The sequence below is a fragment of the Pteropus medius genome, unplaced genomic scaffold (genome assembly GCF_902729225.1).
Source record: "Pteropus medius unplaced genomic scaffold, Ma_sr-lr_union100, whole genome shotgun sequence".
NCBI lineage: Eukaryota > Metazoa > Chordata > Mammalia > Chiroptera > Pteropodidae > Pteropus > Pteropus medius.
The window spans coordinates 4,618,912-4,636,937 of NW_024352784.1; the positions used below are offsets into that span (position 1 = coordinate 4,618,912).

At 40.3% G+C, this 18,026-nt stretch overlaps 1 protein-coding gene across 1 annotated transcript; it reads right to left on the minus strand.

Annotated features, from left to right (window-relative positions):
• Window positions 1-8,779: 8,779 nt before the first annotated feature.
• Window positions 8,780-10,710, minus strand: LIPT2 (lipoyl(octanoyl) transferase 2). Its single transcript, XM_039848040.1, has 2 exons — window positions 10,201-10,710; window positions 8,780-9,728 (listed from the first exon to the last, which is right to left on the minus strand). The coding sequence occupies exons 1-2, from the start codon at window positions 10,664-10,666 to the stop codon at window positions 9,499-9,501; spliced, it is 696 nt and encodes a 231-aa protein (XP_039703974.1). The 5' UTR covers window positions 10,667-10,710; the 3' UTR covers window positions 8,780-9,498.
• Window positions 10,711-18,026: the final 7,316 nt, after the last annotated feature.

Sequence of the window (18,026 nt, forward strand, 5' to 3'; positions counted from 1 at the left end):
TAGCAGGTGCTGGTGCTGGCATGTGGAAATAGGCCTACAGCACTGAAATGGTATGATATTGTGATTTATAATAAGAAATATATATTTGTTCTTGTTCTGTTCCTGGCATAGAGCTCCTAAAAAAACTTTGGAATTCCTTAAGTGACAAAGGTGTCTTTTATTATCTTAAAGGGGTGACTTTTGTAAAGCACCTGAGGTTTGGTTGCCAGAGGAGTCAACCATGTGATTTGTTTCCAGGAAGGGTAGAGGGGCTGGCGGTTGAATCAGTCCCGTATGGCCAATGATTTAATCAGTCATGCCTATGCTCGAAGCCTCATTAAAAAACCAAAAGGACGGAGTTTGGAGACCTTCTGGGTTGATGAACATAAAGAGATTTGTGAAGAGTGGTGTGCTCAGAAAGAGCACAGAAGCTCTGTGCCCCTTTCAGCATACCTTGCCCAGTGCATCTCTTCCATCTGGCTGTTCCTGAGTTATATCCTCTTATAATAAACGGGCAATCTAGTAAATAAATTGGTTTCCTGAGTTCTGTGAGCTGCACTAGCAAATTAATTGAACCAGAGTAGAGGGTTGTGGGAACCTCCAATTTACAGCCAGTTGGTCAGAAGCACAGGTGACAACCTGGACTTGTGATTGGTGTCTGAAGTGGCGGCAGTCTTATAGAATGGAGCCCTTAACCTGTGTGATCTGACAATGTCTCCAGGTAGATAGTGTCAGAATTGAGTTAAATTGTAGGACACCGGTTAGTGTCCACAGAGAATTGGAGAATTGCTTGGTGGTTTAGAAAAACTCACACAAATTAGAAATGGGGAGGCCAGGGTGTGAGGAGCCCCTGAAGCACCTGCTATAGTCTGGAGCAAGGCAAGCATTCGAGTTCCCCGAATAGCTTCACGCCTTTGAGAATTGCATGCTTTTCCCTCTGCCTGGAACATGCTTTGTAGTCTTGCCTGTCTTCAAATTCCTTACTTATCCGTTGAGATTGTGGCTATCCGATATCTTGGCCTGCCCAGAATCCCTTCTTTTGGGAACAGAACCTCTCTCCTCCCTTTGGTGGACCACCTCTCCCTCCATTTCTCTCAGCCCATGTAATTTAGATACGGCTAAGCCCTACCTGATGGTTCCAGGAGTGCACAATGATTGGCTCAGAGTCCTTCCTGGGACTTAGGCTGACTGTATATGAAAGTAGGGGTGGCTAACGCCATGGAATCTAAGCATGGTACTACCAACAGCCATCTTGGGTACCACACAGGAGAGAGTGAAGCCAATTCTGAGGTAAGCAGAGCTAAAGGATGAAGGAAGAAAAATCAAGTCTTGTTGCCATTGTTTGAAGCCCTGGATCGCTCCGTGCCTGATGTCTATCTCCAGACTTTTTAGTTATGAGATCTAAGATATTCTCTTTTCATTTGAACTAGTTTTAGCTGGGTTTTCTCTTACTTATAATCCAGAATTCTAACAAATTCAAAGTCACTTTGAGCCTTTTCTGCCCTTCCTGTCTTAAGATTTATCACTTCTGCTTTCACATTCCCACAGTACCCTGCAAACTTCTGTCATGGTACTTGTAACAGTTTATTACAAATATTGTTTACAGATGTGTCTCCTCTGCCAATCTGTGAACTCTTTGAAGACAAGGACCAAGTCTGATCCATCTGTTTGTTCCAAGGGCCCAGCACAGGCTGATACACCTCACACTGGCCAGACTGCATGAGGCATGTTGTTATCCTCAGTTCCCAGCAAGACAGATTAAAGGGCACATTAGCCATTGGAGCCTTTTGAGATGAAGGCAGTGCTGTGGTGTCTGGAAGCCATGTTCTGTGAAGAACAGAAGAAGAATCAGGAAAGCTTAACTTGAAGAGACCACTACTGGGAGAGAATTCATTCGCTGACTCAATAGACTATTTCTGGGCACCTCCTCTATCCCAGGCCCTGGTCTGGGGCTGAGAGAGCCACAGATGATGGAGCTACAGTCCCTGTCTGGGGAGCTCACAGTCTGGATAGGGTCAGACATGGAAACAAGTAACTGCAATACAGTGTGGCCAGTGCCACACGAGGGGGAAGTAGGGCATGGCCAGGAGAAGCCTCTCAAAGAAGGCCTAGAAGGAGGGCAGAATTATGACAAAGCTGGGGACAGGTTTCAGTTTAGAATGAGGAATAACTTTCTAACAATCAGAATTATGCAAGAATAGAAAGCTGCTTGCTCCATATCTGGAGATGTGTGAGCAGGGCTGAGTTGATCACTTCACAGACTGGATATTGATATCTGTCAACAAAAGAGCCAATGTGGAGGCTGCAGGGAACTCCTCATAATAACACAGTTATTAAACCACTGCTTCCTCTTAAGTGCTAAGTACTGGGATACGTAGACAAAGAAAATTCCCTGGCTTAGAAAAGCTCACAGGTTAGGTAAATTGAAACAGTATAACACTATGGCCTTATATCAGTGTCTCTTGAATTCGAATAGTGTATAGACCTTTTTAAAAGAGAAAAATTATTGAGGTACTCAGTGCTGACAATCTAAATATGTTCAAATTTAAACACAGTATAAACTCCAATGCAACTGTAAAAGTATATCTTTTACAGAGATGATTTTTAATCAATACAAACTTTTATTGAATATGAACAAAAGTAAAAAACTAATAAAAGGCTAATAGCAATACTAATGCTACTGGTCGTAACAGATTCTTTTGCACTCAACCTGCCAGTTCCATAGAAGTATTCCAGCTAGTTAAATGGAGAAGGAATGATAGAATCAGAGTTTCACATTTTGCAAATCTCTAATAAAATAATGAATTTGGGGAATGGTCATCACACACACAAAAAAGAGGAAAACAAAGCTATTACATTCCTCTTGACGTAAGAACACACTATCACCAATGAATTAGACTTGCCAAAAAATCATACCTGAATTAGAGCAAGAGACAGAATCTACCTTTCAATCTTCAGGAAGTACATGAGAAAAAGACAAGAAAAAGATGGAGGGTGAACCTACAGATGAAAAGAGACTAAGGGACATTTATGAGACATATGAACCAAATGTAGTGTGTAGACCTTGTTTGTTTGGATCCTGATTTGAAAGCAACTGTAAACAAAGAAAAAAAGAAAAAATTGGAGAAATATGAATATTAATTGAATATTTTTTGATATCGAAAAAGTATTTTTATGTGTGATAATATTATGGTTATGTTTTTTTTTTTTAAGGAGTCCTTATCTTTTGGGAATATATACTGAAATATTTATGTATAAAGCAACATGGTATCTGTGATTTGCTTGACAATAATTCAGAGAAGAGGCAGGAAATGGATACCAATTGGTTTAAATAAACTAAGATCGGCCATGATTTGATGATTGTTTTAGCTGCATGATGGGTACATGGGAGTCCACTGTTGTATGATTAAAAGATTTTGTAATAAAAAAAAACTTTAAAAATGAAAAAAAATCTAAGATACTGAACAATAAAATTGAGTCATTTCCCTTGTAGATTGCTGATGGGAGTATAAGTTGGTATAACTTTTATGGAAAGCAATATGACTATCTATTAATATAAAAATGCACATATTCTTTGACTTAGAAAATCACTTCTAGAAATACAACCACTGTACTATGTGTCACAACATACACACACTGATATATGAATTCTCATTGCAGTCTTGTTTGTAAAAGATTAGTAATAACTTAATGTCCTCAGTAGGGTACTAGTGAAATGTTATGATAAATCCGCTGAATGGAATACTCTGTAGTCATTTTTTTTAATGAGGATGTTCTTTGTATACTAATCTGAAGCAATCTCCAACGTGCACTGCTGTGTGTATAGTATGCTACTACATGAAAAAAGAATGTAGGTAATCATATATGCTTATATATGCATAAAATATCTTTGAAGTATATAAGAAAGGCATTTACCATCATCTAGGGCTCCAGCAAAGGGAACTGGGTTTACAGAGGAAAAGGGTAAGGAGCAAGACTTACATTTCAATGCCACCATTTTGTATCCTCTTAATTTTATTCCATGTGCATGCATTACCTATATATATTTTTTAAAAATCTAAATTTTAAAAGAAATAAAAACAAAATTAAGACTTTCAAAAATATAATTATAAAGACTGTAGCAATGTGGGAAAACGTTTATAATATTATGTTTGGTTTAAAAGAATATACAAAATTTTATCCACATAATAATTAAAAGTACACAAAATGTGTTTGTTATGATCAAGTACTGGACACGAATGAAAGGGATGTGTTGTTAGGTGGGAGTGCAAGTGCTGTTTTTTTTTAACTTATAGGTATTATAATATGGTACAATAATATGTACGGTAAATTACAATCTATAAAGAAAATTAGCAAAAAGACACCCGACTGGGAGAAGACATTCACTAATGATACATCTGATAAGGGGTTAATATCCAAAATTTATAAAGAACTTATACAACTCAACAACAAAAAAACAATCCATTTTAAATATGGGCAGAAGACCTAAACAGATACTTTTCCAAAGAGGAAATACAGATGGCTAACAGAAATGAAAAGATGCTCAAGGTCACTAATCATTGGAGAAATGCAAATTAAAATCACAATGAGCTATCACCTCACAACTGTCAGAATGGCTATCATCAATAAACCAAAAAACGGCAAGCGTTGGCGAGGATGCGGAGAAAAGGGAACCCTCATACATTGTTGGTGGGATTGCAAATTGGTACAGCTGCTATGGAAAACAGTATGGAGCATTCTCGAAAAATTAAAAATGGATACACCTTTTGACCCAGGAATTGCACTTCTGGGTATTTATCCAAAGAAAAACAAAACAATAATTCATAAAGATCTATGCACTCCAATATATTCATGGCAGCACAATTTACAATAGCCAAGATATGGAAGCAACCTAAATGCCCATCAACAGACAATTAGATAAAGAAATTATGGTTCATATATACAATGGAATGTTACTCAGCCATTAAAAAAAATGAAATCCTACCATTTGCAACAACGTAGATGGACCTAGAGGTTATTATGCTGAATGAAATAAGTCTGACAGAGAAAGATAAATACCATATGATTTCACTTATATGCGGAATCTAAGGAACAAAAAGAACAAACTAATCAAAAACTGACTCATAAATATAGTGGACAATTTGATGACAGACAGAGGGGAAGGGGGTTGGATGGCTGGGAGAATGGGTTGAAGGATTAAAGAAGTACAAATTAGTAGTTGATAGATGGGCACGGGGATGGGGAGCATGGCAGAGGGAATGCAGTTAGCTTTAATATGATGGCTAAGTGGAGGGCCAGGGGAGGGAGAGAGCAATTGGGGGAATCATTTTATGAACAATATAGATGTCTAACCAATGTACTGTATACTTGAAACTCATTTAAATAAACAAATTTATTTTTAAAAAATTAGATTTAGATTGCAAAAATCTGATTTCCACAGGGTTTTCACAAAGAGATCTTTTCCATGAAATGAAGTGCACCTGGCCACACTGCAAGCTTGCTAGAGGAATAAGGTGCTGGACCAGTCACTGCAGTTGGTCACGGCCTCACATTCATCATTTGTTCACCAGATCCCGGACAATCTGTTTATTTATGGAGGAAAGACTGCACAAACAAAAGAGGATTTCTAGAGGCAGGAAAGCCAGGGTGTTAAATATCCTCCTTCCTATGTTCAACTTCCTTCCTTGAGGAAGGGCCCCCAGCGGGAAACCGGAGATGAGTCTGTCCAGGCAGGAAGGAGTGTCAGGAATCTGCAGCAGAGACCTGACTCAATTCCACGGGCCCAGCAACAGCCAAACCCTAGCCTCCTGCTCAGCATCCTCCCCAGCTCTGCCTGCTCATGGTCTACCTGTTCTTGGAGGCATGTCTCCTCCAGGATGCGTGCCCCACTCTCCCTTTAGAGGCAACTGTGGAAGGATGGAGAGACCCAGACTGGGAACCAGGGACTGACTCTGCCCCTAAGTGCATGAGCTAATTAGCTTCCCTGAGCCTTGGTTTCCATATCCACAAAATAATCCTACCTATCTTGCTGCGCTGCTGGAGGAGTGAGTGAGATTGTCATGTTTTATCATTCTAGGCCCCACCCTACTTCTACTACTTCTCAGTCTCCTTGGCCAGCTCTTCTTCCACCTGTGCTTCACATTTATCAGTCTTCTGCCTTCCTCTTCTCTCTCCGTAGGTTCCCAGACCTAATCACATTGATGCTCCAAATCCACGTACCCATCCTCATCACATTGATGCTCCAAATCCACGTACCCAGTTGCAGTTAGCTCTTTCTGCTTGCATCTCCCACAAGTGTCTCGAACTTACCTAAACGTGAACTCATTGTTTTCCTTTCTAAACTTGGCCCCTCATCCAGTGTTCTGCAACTCAGCAATATTAGCATCCACCCAGTTGCTCAAGCCAGAAACCTGGGCATAGTCCTTAACTCTACTCCAACATTCAATAACAGCCATCTTCCACCATGTGGCCTGGGAAACAGAGAAAGCTGGGTGGAAGCCAGATAGAATGAAGCGAACACACCAAGAAGCCTGGAAGAGAATAGGGGAAAAAAAAGCCTATCTGGGTTCCTAAAGGGCTACATGTTCTGGTTCTGTTCTTGAGCCCAGCTGCAGCCCCACTTTTGGATTTTATGAGACCACCCAGTACATTTTCCAACTCTCCTCTGTTTTCTTTGTTTGTTTGTTTGTTTTTGCTTAAGTTAGTTTGAGTTGGGTTTCTATACTTGAAAACACAAGAGTCCTAATTAATATAAACACTGTCAGTCAGAATAGGCTAGGTTATGCTGTGGTATTAAACAACCCCACATTTTGGTTGTCTTTAACTCCACCACATGTCCATCAGCAGCAGGGGGCTCTCCTCAGTGCAGTCCCTCAGGAAGCAGCCACCATCTTGTATGCTGCTGGTCACTGTTTCAGAGGGAAAGAGAAATTTTAAGGGGCCTGACACCAGCAATTCACTGTTCCAGCTTAGAAGTGATGTCACCTCCATTCATAACTCACTGACCAAAACAAGTTACCTGGCCCCACCCAACCACAAGGGGGCCACTAAGTACAATCCTCCCGTGTGCCTGAAATATTTGGTGAATTACATTAATAACCACCATACATTTCCTGCTGCCTATTCGTGCCTGAAATATTTGGTGAATTACATTAATAACCACCATACATTTCCTGCTGCCTATTCTGTCCCAAGCTCTAAGCTTAATGAAACTGAGGCTCAGGAAGTTCAGCTAACTCAGCAACTACACCATACACAATGATTCCCAGTGGCCCAGAAGGATGGGAGAGACTGCTGAATTAAAGAATGTATTTAAGAGGGTTAACACAGTATCTGGTACCATTGAGTAAATGTTTGGTTCTCTCCCAGTCACTGGAGGCATTGAAGAACAGGCTGTATGTTCACTTATTAGGGTTGCTAGAGAGGGTAGCCGAGTACCAGATGGGTAGCAACACTGTGCACAGCCTTTCAACCATGCGAATCTAATTCTACTTTTCCTGGAATAATTATTTCCATTTTTGGCAATAATACTGCAAGGTAATTATTAACTACTCCCCACCTCCATACTCCTACACCAGCACTGGTGGGAAACTAAGGCCTAGAAAAGACATGGGCAAATTATGGGCGAACAAATCACCAATCAGTCAATACTGATAGAATGTCCAAGAGATGTAAAGCATATTGTCCTGAGGTCTTAAGTTGATATTTACAGTAGGAAAAGAGCATGAGAAAGAGGCTTATATCTGGGACTTATTTCTGGCTTTCTCATTTACTGTGTGGCCTTGAGCAAGTTTCTTCCAAAGTCTTGGATTCATATTTATACAATGAGGGGACAGGAATATATCTCTAAAGTCTTTTTCAGCTTGAATAACTGATATAAATTATCTGTAGTCAAAATTCAGACTTCAGATGTGGGAGGACTCACCTTTCTCCTTAAGAGTCAGTGAGGCTACAGAACCCTGGGAGCTCAAAAAGGACTTTAGATATTGTCAAAAGCTGTACTTTCTAATATGGTAGTCACTAACCAGATATGGCTACTGAACATTGAAAGTGTGGTACGTAATGAGGTGTGTTTTAACTGTAAAACACATACTGAATATCTGGATTTAGTAAGAAAAAAGGAATAAAATATTTTTATACTGATAATATTTTGAGTCTGTTGGGTTAATTAAAATGTTACTAAATGTCATATGTTTCTTTTTATTTTCTTAATGTGGCTAGTAGAAAATGTATAATTGTAATGTGGCTCACATTATACTTCTACTGGACGGTGCCTGATTAAGGAGAAAACTGAAGCCCAAAGAGGATAAATGACTTGCCCAGAGCCTAGACTGGAACCAGGGTGACCTGACTTCTCATTCAAGGCTCTTTCCACCCTAACTGCCTGTGGTAGCCAGTCTCCAAGATGGTTGCTAATGATCATCTCCCATCAACCTTGAGTAGTCCTTTCCATACCAAGTAGGGCTCACCTATTATGAGACTGCAGAATTGTGTGTGATTTGCAATGCTGGGCCATAAAAGACATTATGGCTTCCACCTTGTCTCTTTTTGGCATCACTCGCTCTGAGGGAAGCCAGCTGTTGGCTCATAAGACCATTCAAGTAGCCCTACAGAGTGGCCCACATGGTGGACAACTGAACTCTCCTGTTAACAAGCAGCACCAACCAAGCATGTGAGTGAACCACCTTGGAAGCTGATCCTTCAGCCACAGTCAGGCCTTCATATGACATCTGCCCTAGCTAACATCTTGACTGAACCTTATAACAGACCTTGACCTAGAACCACCCAAGCTTATCCCAAATTGCTGATCCACAGTATATAAGAAATGTTTATTATTTTAAATCATTTTGAAGTGATTTGTTATGCAGCAACAGATAATACACAGCCTTGTAGACTTAGAGATCTCATGTAAGAAAACCTTACTTCTATCTTTGGCATTTGTACAATGTGAGATATTATTCTTGTCTTCCCCCCAGCCTCTGGTCTAGTTCAGACTACCTAACTAAACACAGCTATTAGGCTTGGGGAATCCAACCAGGGAAGACGGGATCCAATTTTATTCTTTAAAGAGGCTTTCTGCGTTTCCCTTTATTGCAGAAAAGTGCCACATCACATCACCTTCACCTGGGCCATTCAGAGATATGATCCCTACAAAATCGAAGGAACTGGAGCCCAGAATTGCCCAATTAAATAGAGTACCGAGGAAGTAATACATAATTGAGAAATGACCCTCTATGACATCTGAGTTTCTACAAGTTTAGAAAATGCTATTAACAGTGCTAATGCCTTATATTTATATAGCATGTTTTACTTTCATATCTACTATATCTGAAGTAGGTGGGAAAGATACAAACAAGCCAGGCTATATATGGAAACAATGGCTAAGAGCTCTTGATTTTTGCATAGTCCCACGGGGAGTGAATGACAAGGCCAAACCTAAAATCTGGGTTTCAGTGACTCCAAGTTAGCCTTGGTACCTTCCAAGGTAGGATTTCTTGGTTGCGATAACGTGAACGCCCTTCAGTTTGGACTGTCTTCTGAGATCAAGGTGCACTTGTAGGTGTACTTAAAGGCCTCAAGGAAAGATGGTATTACTTCATCCACAGAGACATGCCTTTGGAGCTCCTCACTCAGAGAAGTGACGCCTGTCCCAACCAGCCCACAGGGCACAATGTGTTCAAACCACGTGAGGTCTGTAGAACAGTTCACAGCCTGGCCGTGGGACGTGATGTGCCTTCCACAGCGGACTCCTGCAAGACAAGCCAGATGGTCTTAGAATGGATACTTTCTCTCCCCAGGCTTCAGGGTCTCCCTCAGTGTGCTGAGGGAACTGGACTAAATCACTGATTTTCCAACTTAGTTTCTGGAGCACCCAAGGGGTTGTGCACCGATTAGGGGACAAAGTGTGGGGAGTGGTATGGAGATTCCAGAAAATATCCTTAACACAGATTCTGTTGCTTAAAAAAAGAAAAAGTGTGATAACTACCAAGGACCCCTTATTGTCCTGACATTGTGAAGTAATCTGATAATTCACTTTTTGTGTCTCTCCATTTGGAAAGTTGTACAAAATGACCTCTGAGGGCCCTTTGGCTCTAAATATACTACATCAATGAAGAGACTTAAATGCACAAACGCAGCGGGTAGTTCTGATTCAAAGTCCGCGCCAGATACACCTCCAAGGGTCCAGTCTCTCCAGACCCCGCCCCGCTCGGCGACGCTCACCGATCGCGCAGATCTTGCGCTCGCCCAGCCAGACGCCGGTGTAGGGTGGGGGGCGTGCGCGGGCACCCGGCAGGCCCTGGAGCTCGCACAGACGCACGGCGCACGCCTCCAGCGCCGCCACGTGAGTGCGCAGGCGCAGGCCCAGACGCCGCAAGTCGAGCACCGGGTGACAAAGCAGCTGGCCTGGGCCGTGGAAGGTGGCCAGGCCGCCACGGCCTGTGGCACGCACTTCGGCGCCCAAGGCCCGCAGCCGCGTCGCTTCCTCGGGCGTTAGGCCGCCGCGCAGCCCGGCCGTGTACACGGGCCCTGCGGGCTCGCAGAGCAGGAGTACGCCCGCCTCATTCTCCGACCCGGTCTTATTGCCTGGCTCCGCCTGCAGCCGCCGCAGCCAGCGGTCCTGCAGGGCCAGCAGCTCAGCATACGGAACCCTCCCCAGCCGCACTAGCCGCACAGCGGCTGGTCGCATTGTGCCTGCTGCGGTGTCCGCGAGGCCCCGCCCCTGGCCTGCTCCCGGGGGTACGCCAGGAGGGGCGGGGCTTAGGGGCCGCGTCCGGAGCTACTGCTCAGAAGTGCTTATTACAAACTCTTGAGAGACTGTGATCCTAAGACCCAGTGTCTCTTCCATTCAATCATTTCAGCAGCCAGCATTTAGAGCCTGCTTGTACCCTAGGCGCTTGGTACAGTGGTGCAATGTATGGGGAAAAAATATCTGTTCTGGTAAGCTTACATTATAATAAGCATTAAATAAATAAGGTTATTTAAAATACTGATAACTGCTATGACAAGTAAAATATAACAGTAATATGAGATCACCAAGGAAGCGTCTGAGAAGGAGGTTAACATGCAGAAGGTTTATTAGAGGTGGAGGGTGAGGATGTACTTTCAAGACAACGCCTGTAAGAGTGACGGAAGCAGGGTTAGGCAGAGGGAGGAGCTGAACAATCAGCAGAGGCCTGTAGCAATCCCAAAGAGTGATCTGTGGCTGGGATGACCTTTCGGAGTCGTTCCAAATTAAAGAAGAAGGCTAGAAATTTATATTCTTGTATTTACCACCGATAGAGGCTATATCTGGCATGGCGGTGTTATTAGGCAAGGCTGCTTCCTTTGGTGGAGGGCGATTCCCAGAGAGAAATGATGAGCCATGAGCAACCTACTCCCAGAAGTTGGCAGAATGACTGGCTAGGTCCTGAGGGTGGATCTGGATCATAGTATTCATAATGTTGTATTGAGTGTCATTTAGGCCCATTGCTAGGTGAAAAGGATACACAAGGCTTTCCCACCTCAGTAATCATAATAGCATGATAGAACCCAGTTTTTATGTCCTCAGTCTATCTTCTGAATCTGCCTTCTAAGTTGTAGCCAAGGATCGTTCAATTGAAAAAAGAATGAAAAGAAAGCAGAAAAGTATAGAGAATAAGTATCGAGAATAATATAACAAGTTATTGTTTACCCACCATCCAGCCTTGTCAAATTTTAATATTTTATTATTTTTGCTCGTCTTTTAATTTTAGAAACTAATAACATCGATCGCACCCATAGTTATCTGAAAGACATTTCATAAATACATAAAAATCCTAAGCAAATATCAAATTGACTCCAGCATTGTATAAAAAGATTAATACATCATGATGAAGTAGTGTTTATCCCAGGAATGCAAGGTTGGCTTAACATTCTAAAACCAAAGAATAGAATTTATCATAAGGGAGGAAAACCATATGATTATTTTTCATAGATGCAGAAAAAGCAGTTGCCAAAAATCAGCACCTACTGTGACTAAAACTCTTAGCAAACTAAGAAGAGAAATCCCCCAATCTGATGAAAGGTATTGTGTCAATCAGGGTTCAGATGAAAGAGAAACCACATGGGTAATATTTTAATTAAATTTTTTATTTTGAGAAAATTGTAGACTCACATTGCAGTTGCAAGGAATAATACAGAGTGAGCTTGTGTACCCTTTACCCAGATTCCCCCAGTGGTAATGTCTTGCCACTTCCACATAGGATATTGATGGTGATACAGTCAAGACACAGAACATTTACACCACCACAAGCATCCCTCATCTTGCTCTTTTATATCTACATTACTACTTAACTCCTGGCAAACACTAATCTGTGTTATATAAATGTTACATAAACTTTCGGAATTGGAATTTTTTACTCAGCATGATTTTCTGGAGATTCATCCATGTTGTCACTTTTATCGGTAGTACATTTCTTTTTATTGATGAGTAGTATTCCATGGTATGGATGTACCACAATTTGATTAACCATTCACCTATTGAGGAATAATTAGGTTATTTCCAGTTTTCAAATATCCTGAAAAAAACTGCTGCAAACATTAGTGTACAGGTATTTTGTGTGAACATAAGTTTTCATTTCTCTGGAATAAATGCCCAGGAGTGCAATTGCTGGGTCATATGTTAGCTGCATGTTTAGTTTTTCAAGAAACTGCCAAATTGGTCTCCAGAATAACCGTACTATTTTATATTCTCACTAGCCATATATACATATATGCAGTTTATCAGCATTCTCGCCAGCTTTTGGCATTGGTCACTATTTTTTATTTTACACATTCTGATAGATGTATAGTGATATTTCATTGTGATTTTAATTTGTATTTTCCTAATGGCTAATGATGTTGAACATCTTTTCACGTGCCTTTTTTTCATCTGTATATCCTCTTCAGCGAAATGTCCATTAATGTCTTTTGCCCATTTTCTAATTGATTGTGTTTTTTTTACTGAATTTTGAATGTTATATTCTAAATACTGGTCCTTTGTCAGATATGTAGTTTGTTAAATAATTTCTCGTACTCTTTGGCTTATATTTTCATCCTTTTAACAGGTTCTCTTACAGAGCAAAAGTTTATAATTGTGATAAAGTCCAATTTATGCACTTTTCCTCTTATGGATCATGCTTTTGGTCTAAGAAGTCTTTGCCTAGCCCTAGATCTTAAGGACTTTCTCTTGTATTTTTCTACAAGTTTTGAAACTTTGATCTTTTTCTTCTGTGGATGTCCCATTGCTCTGTCACCATTTGTTCAAAAGGCTGTGTTTTCTCCATTTAATTGCTTTTACACGTTTGTCAGAAACCAGTTGGGCATATTTGTGTGGGCCAATTTCATGCTTTCTAGAATGGAGCTTAGATAATTGATTCAAGATATTTCCTTTTTTCTAGTGTATGTATTTAGTGCTTTAAAATTTTCCCTGTCAGTGTGACTTTAGCTGTATCCCACAAAGTTTGATATGTTTTGTGTTTATTTACATTTAATTTGATGTATTTTTTATTTTCCTCAAGATTTCTTCTTTGACCCATGGATTATTTTGAAATATGTTTGTTATTTTTTGTTTGTTATATATTGAGGTATTTTATTATCTTTATGTTACTGATTTCTCATTTAGTTCCATTGTAGATAGAGAACACACTCTGTATGATTCCACTTACTTAAAATTTGGGGTGTTTTCGATGGCACAGTATATGGTCTATCTCAGTATATGTTCTGTGGACACTTTAAAAGAATGTATATTCTGATGTCGTTGGGTGCAGTGTTCTATAATTGTTAATTGGAATATGTTGGTCAATGGTGTTGATGAGTTTGACATACTTGATGCTTTCCTGTCTAGTTGTTCTACCAATTGTTCAGAGAGGAGTATTGAAGTCTCCAACCATTATTGTGGATTTAACTATTTCTCCTTTGTTTTTTCCAGAAAATCAGTTTTTGCTTCACATATTTTGCAGCTCTGTTGTTCGGTGCATATCCATTTATGATTGTTATGTCTTCTTGGTGAATTGACCCTTTTATCATTTTTTAATGTTATTCTTTGTCTCTGATAATTTTTTTTGCACAGTTTACTTTATCTGATGTTATTGTAGCCATTCCTGCTTTCTTTTGATTGATTTTGCATTATATATCTTTTAAAATTCTTTTACTTTTAATCTGCCTTTATTGTCATATTTAAAGTGAGTTTCTTTTAGACAGCATAGTTAGGTCATTCTTCTTTTTTTCCACTTTGCCAATCTCTGTCTTTTAAATTGTATATTTAGTCCATTTAGATTTAATGTAATTTTGACATACAAAGGCTTAAGCCTGACTCTCTCTCTCTTTCTGTGTGTGTGTGTGTGTGTGTGTGTATTCTTTGTTTATTATTTTTCTATTTTCTTTTTCCTGTCTACCTTTACTTCACACCAGGGAAATGTAAATTAAAACCACAATGAAATTCCATTACACATTCACCAGAATGGCTAAAATTAAAAATACTGAAAACATCAAGTATTAGCAAGGTTGTGGAGCAACCAGAACTCTCATACATTGTTGGTGGCAGTGTAAAGTGGTAAAAACACTTTTGGTAAAGGTCTGGCATTTCTTATGAAACTAAACATACACCTATTATATTACCCAGTTTTAACCCTACAAATTTATCCATGATAAACAAAAACATTTACACCACAAAATATTTGTACAACAAAGTTCATTGCAACTATATTCATAATACTCCCAAACTGGAAATAACTCAGTTGTCTATCAATAAGAGAATGTATATACTGTGGTGTATTCATCCAATCCTGGAATACTTTTCAGTAATTAAAATAGACAAACCATCTTCCCTGAGAAGCATAGTGTGTGGTTCTCAAGCACTGTGACTATGCTAAGCACTTCATAAATTTTATTTAATCCTTTCCAGCTCTATGAGGTAGTCACTATTATTGCTAAGTTCCATGTATATTTTTTCTTATTTAATCTGTACGACCAAGCTCATAGATACAGAGAGCATTTTGATGGTTGTTCAGTTAAAGGGAGTTGGGGAATGAGTTGAGGAGGGAGGGGATTAAGAGGTACAAATTAGTAGTTACAAAATAGTCATTGGGGTGTAAACTAACATAGGGAATATAACATAGGAATAACATTGTAATAACTATGTATGGTGTCAGATGGGTATGAATTTATCAGGGGTGATCATTTCATAAGTTACATACATGTCTAATAATTATGTCTTACACCTGAAACTAATATTATATTGTATGTCAACTGTAATTAAAACATAAAAAATTATTTAAAAAAACAACATAACATGATTTTGCTGAAATGAAGGCAAGAAAAAATTTTATGAAATACAAAATCAATTATGAATCATATATTTTTACTCACATATTACTGTCCATCAATAGAATGGCATTAAATTTAGTCATCTTTGATATTTGCCTACTTTCAATCATAAAGAAATCATAGCTTTTGAGCAAAAGAAGCCATGCACAAAAGAGTGCATACTATATAATTCCATTTATATGAAGTCCTGGAACAAGTATAACTAATCTATAATAATAGAAATTAGATGGGTGGTTGCCTGGGGCAGAGGGGAGGGGAAATCGATTGCAAATAGCATAAGAAAGCTTTCTTAGGTAGTGGAAATATTCCCTATCTTTAGTTGATTGGTGTGTGGTTACACAGTGTATACATTTGTCAAAACTCGAACAGTGCACTTAAAATGTGTACATTTTATTTGTAGAATATACGTCAATGAACTTAAGAAGACTATCTTTTAATAAATAAATAACTTAATTTGATGTATAACTTTTAAATACTTAGACTTATGGTATGTGAGCCCCATTGTATTTTTCTTGGGCTTTAGGGATGATGCTACAGTTTCTGGGAAGAGTACCTGGGCAGATGGGGGTGCCGTTACTGAGATCAGGAAAGCATGGGAGGGTTGGGTTTTGTAGCGGCAGGACTGATATGCAGCTGGTGAGGTTCAGGACTGCAATGCTGTAGTACTGGTTGTGCCCGTTGGGAAAACTGCTGCTGCTCTGAGCCCCCTTACTCCCCCAGCTGCCTGATCTTTCCCCTGGGACCCTCAGATCCGCCTACTCTTCAGCAACTAAAGGATTAACACCTGGTACAGCGATGGTCCTTCAGGATGCTGATCCCAAACCCTGAGAACCTGTTTGTGCCTGTGCCTTTTTAATATCACTGTTGGTAGGATTGGGTAAGAGAGCATACAAGTCAGGGTTCACTATGGGAAATAGGAAGTTAGAGATGACTATAAGGCATGCAAGTGTAAATGTCTACACAATATTAAATATATGGATAGAAGTCGAGAGGGGAGATCTGGGCTGCAGATGGAGATTGTTGGCTTCCCATTGCCGACAGAATCCAGTCCAAACTTTTTAGGTTGGCACTTCAGGCCTTTATCATCCAGCCTCCACCTATCTTTCCATCTCCTGCCACCTCCCTTCCAGGACCCCTGCCATCTTGCTGCTTCCTGATTACTCTGCGTTGTAGAACATGCTATTCTCTCTGCCTGGAATGCCCTACTATGTCTTTTCCACCCTCCTCCTCATCCTTCAGGGCTCAGCTCATTCGTCTCATCTTCCCAAGGCCTCCTGCCTCATGCTCAGCCCTCTATGGCCCTACACATAGAGAGCACCCTGCCTTGTATACCTCTGTTCAGATCCCTCACTCCCACACTGGGCTAACAGCTCCTGTACATCAGGACAGGGTCTGGTGGCTCTCTGGGGCTATCAGATGCCCTGATATAGAGCAGTTTTCCAGTAAATATTGAAGGAATGGATGGCAAAACAGTTTTGACTATATTAACCACAGCCCTATCCTCACTTCATAGCCTCTGTGCATGCAGAGTCACACATTTAGACAAACTAACATTGGTCTTCTCGAAAGAATAGGCTCTTTAAAGGCAAAGACCACTCCTTCCACATCACTTCTCACTGTCTTACGGCCTGAGACAGAACACACAAATGGAAATAATGAAAGAGCCTGGTCAGACAGAATTGAATCTCGACCTAGACTCTGTTGAGCTGAGTGACCTTGGGGAAGTTACTTAACCTTTGAGCCTCAGATTTCTCGGGTGTAAGAATGGAGATAACAGTACCTACCTCAAAAGGTGGATGTGAGGACTGAATGAAATAATGTATATAAAAGTATACAGTGGTTACAAGGGGTTGGGGGAAGGGAACCAGGAGTTATTAATGGATACAGAGGTTCACTTGGGGATAATGAAAGAGTTTTGAAGATAGATAGTGGTGATGGTTGTGTACCAATTTACGTGTACTTAATGCCACTGAACTGTACACTTAAAAATGGGTTAAATGGTAAATTTTGTTATATATATTTTACTACGATAAACATACTAAATAAATAATAAACATCCCGAGTAAAATAAGCCGGACTCTCTCCCCCTCTCACAAAAAAGCCTGGTCCCTGTACACAGTGGATGATCCATGTGTCTGAGTGTTGTTCCTTCTTATTTCTGGATTTCTCTTTATCTAGGTTCCAGGGCCTTGAACAGGAGGTAAGACGGGTGTCGAGAGAGGAAGTGATTAAATGTTGAACGAGGATCTGGTGGTTGTGAGGTCAAAGCCAGGACGGCCCGCTGGGAAGGCCTGGCATGAAGAGGCAGGCTGCCTCCCTGCCTGGAAGGAAGAAGGATGTCCGGGGTTAGGGATGACACCAGTGATTTTGGCCATGGGAAAGAAGTGAGATATCTAAAATAAGGAGGAAAGGCGGGTGGGAGTTGCAGGATGTCCATATCGACCTGTGTTATAAAAATAAATGTTTCTGGAAGTAAATACATACGTAAATAAAAAAGTACAGAATTTTTTTTAAAGTCCCCAAATCCATGTTCTTGGTCTATGTTACCAAGGACGAGGGAAGCATAATAAGCTGAAAGGGGAAACAAAGAGATTTTAGATTCTGGCGGCTGTGGGGAAATTACAAATGAGTTCTGACGCTATCTTTGTTTCTTTTTCATTATGAAAAATACCTTGCCTGACATGGGCACCCTGCCACCATTGGGAGAACCGTGAGAATCCAGT

Coding starts and splice junctions, on each gene's coding strand:
- LIPT2 (XM_039848040.1), bottom strand. CDS start 10,666: ATGCGACCAGCCGCTGTGCGGCTAGTGCGGCTGGGGAGGGTTCCGTAT. Junction 9,729..10,200: donor GCGCAAGATCTGCGCGATCG/GTGAGCGTCGCC, acceptor CTTGTCTTGCAG/GAGTCCGCTGTGGAAGGCAC.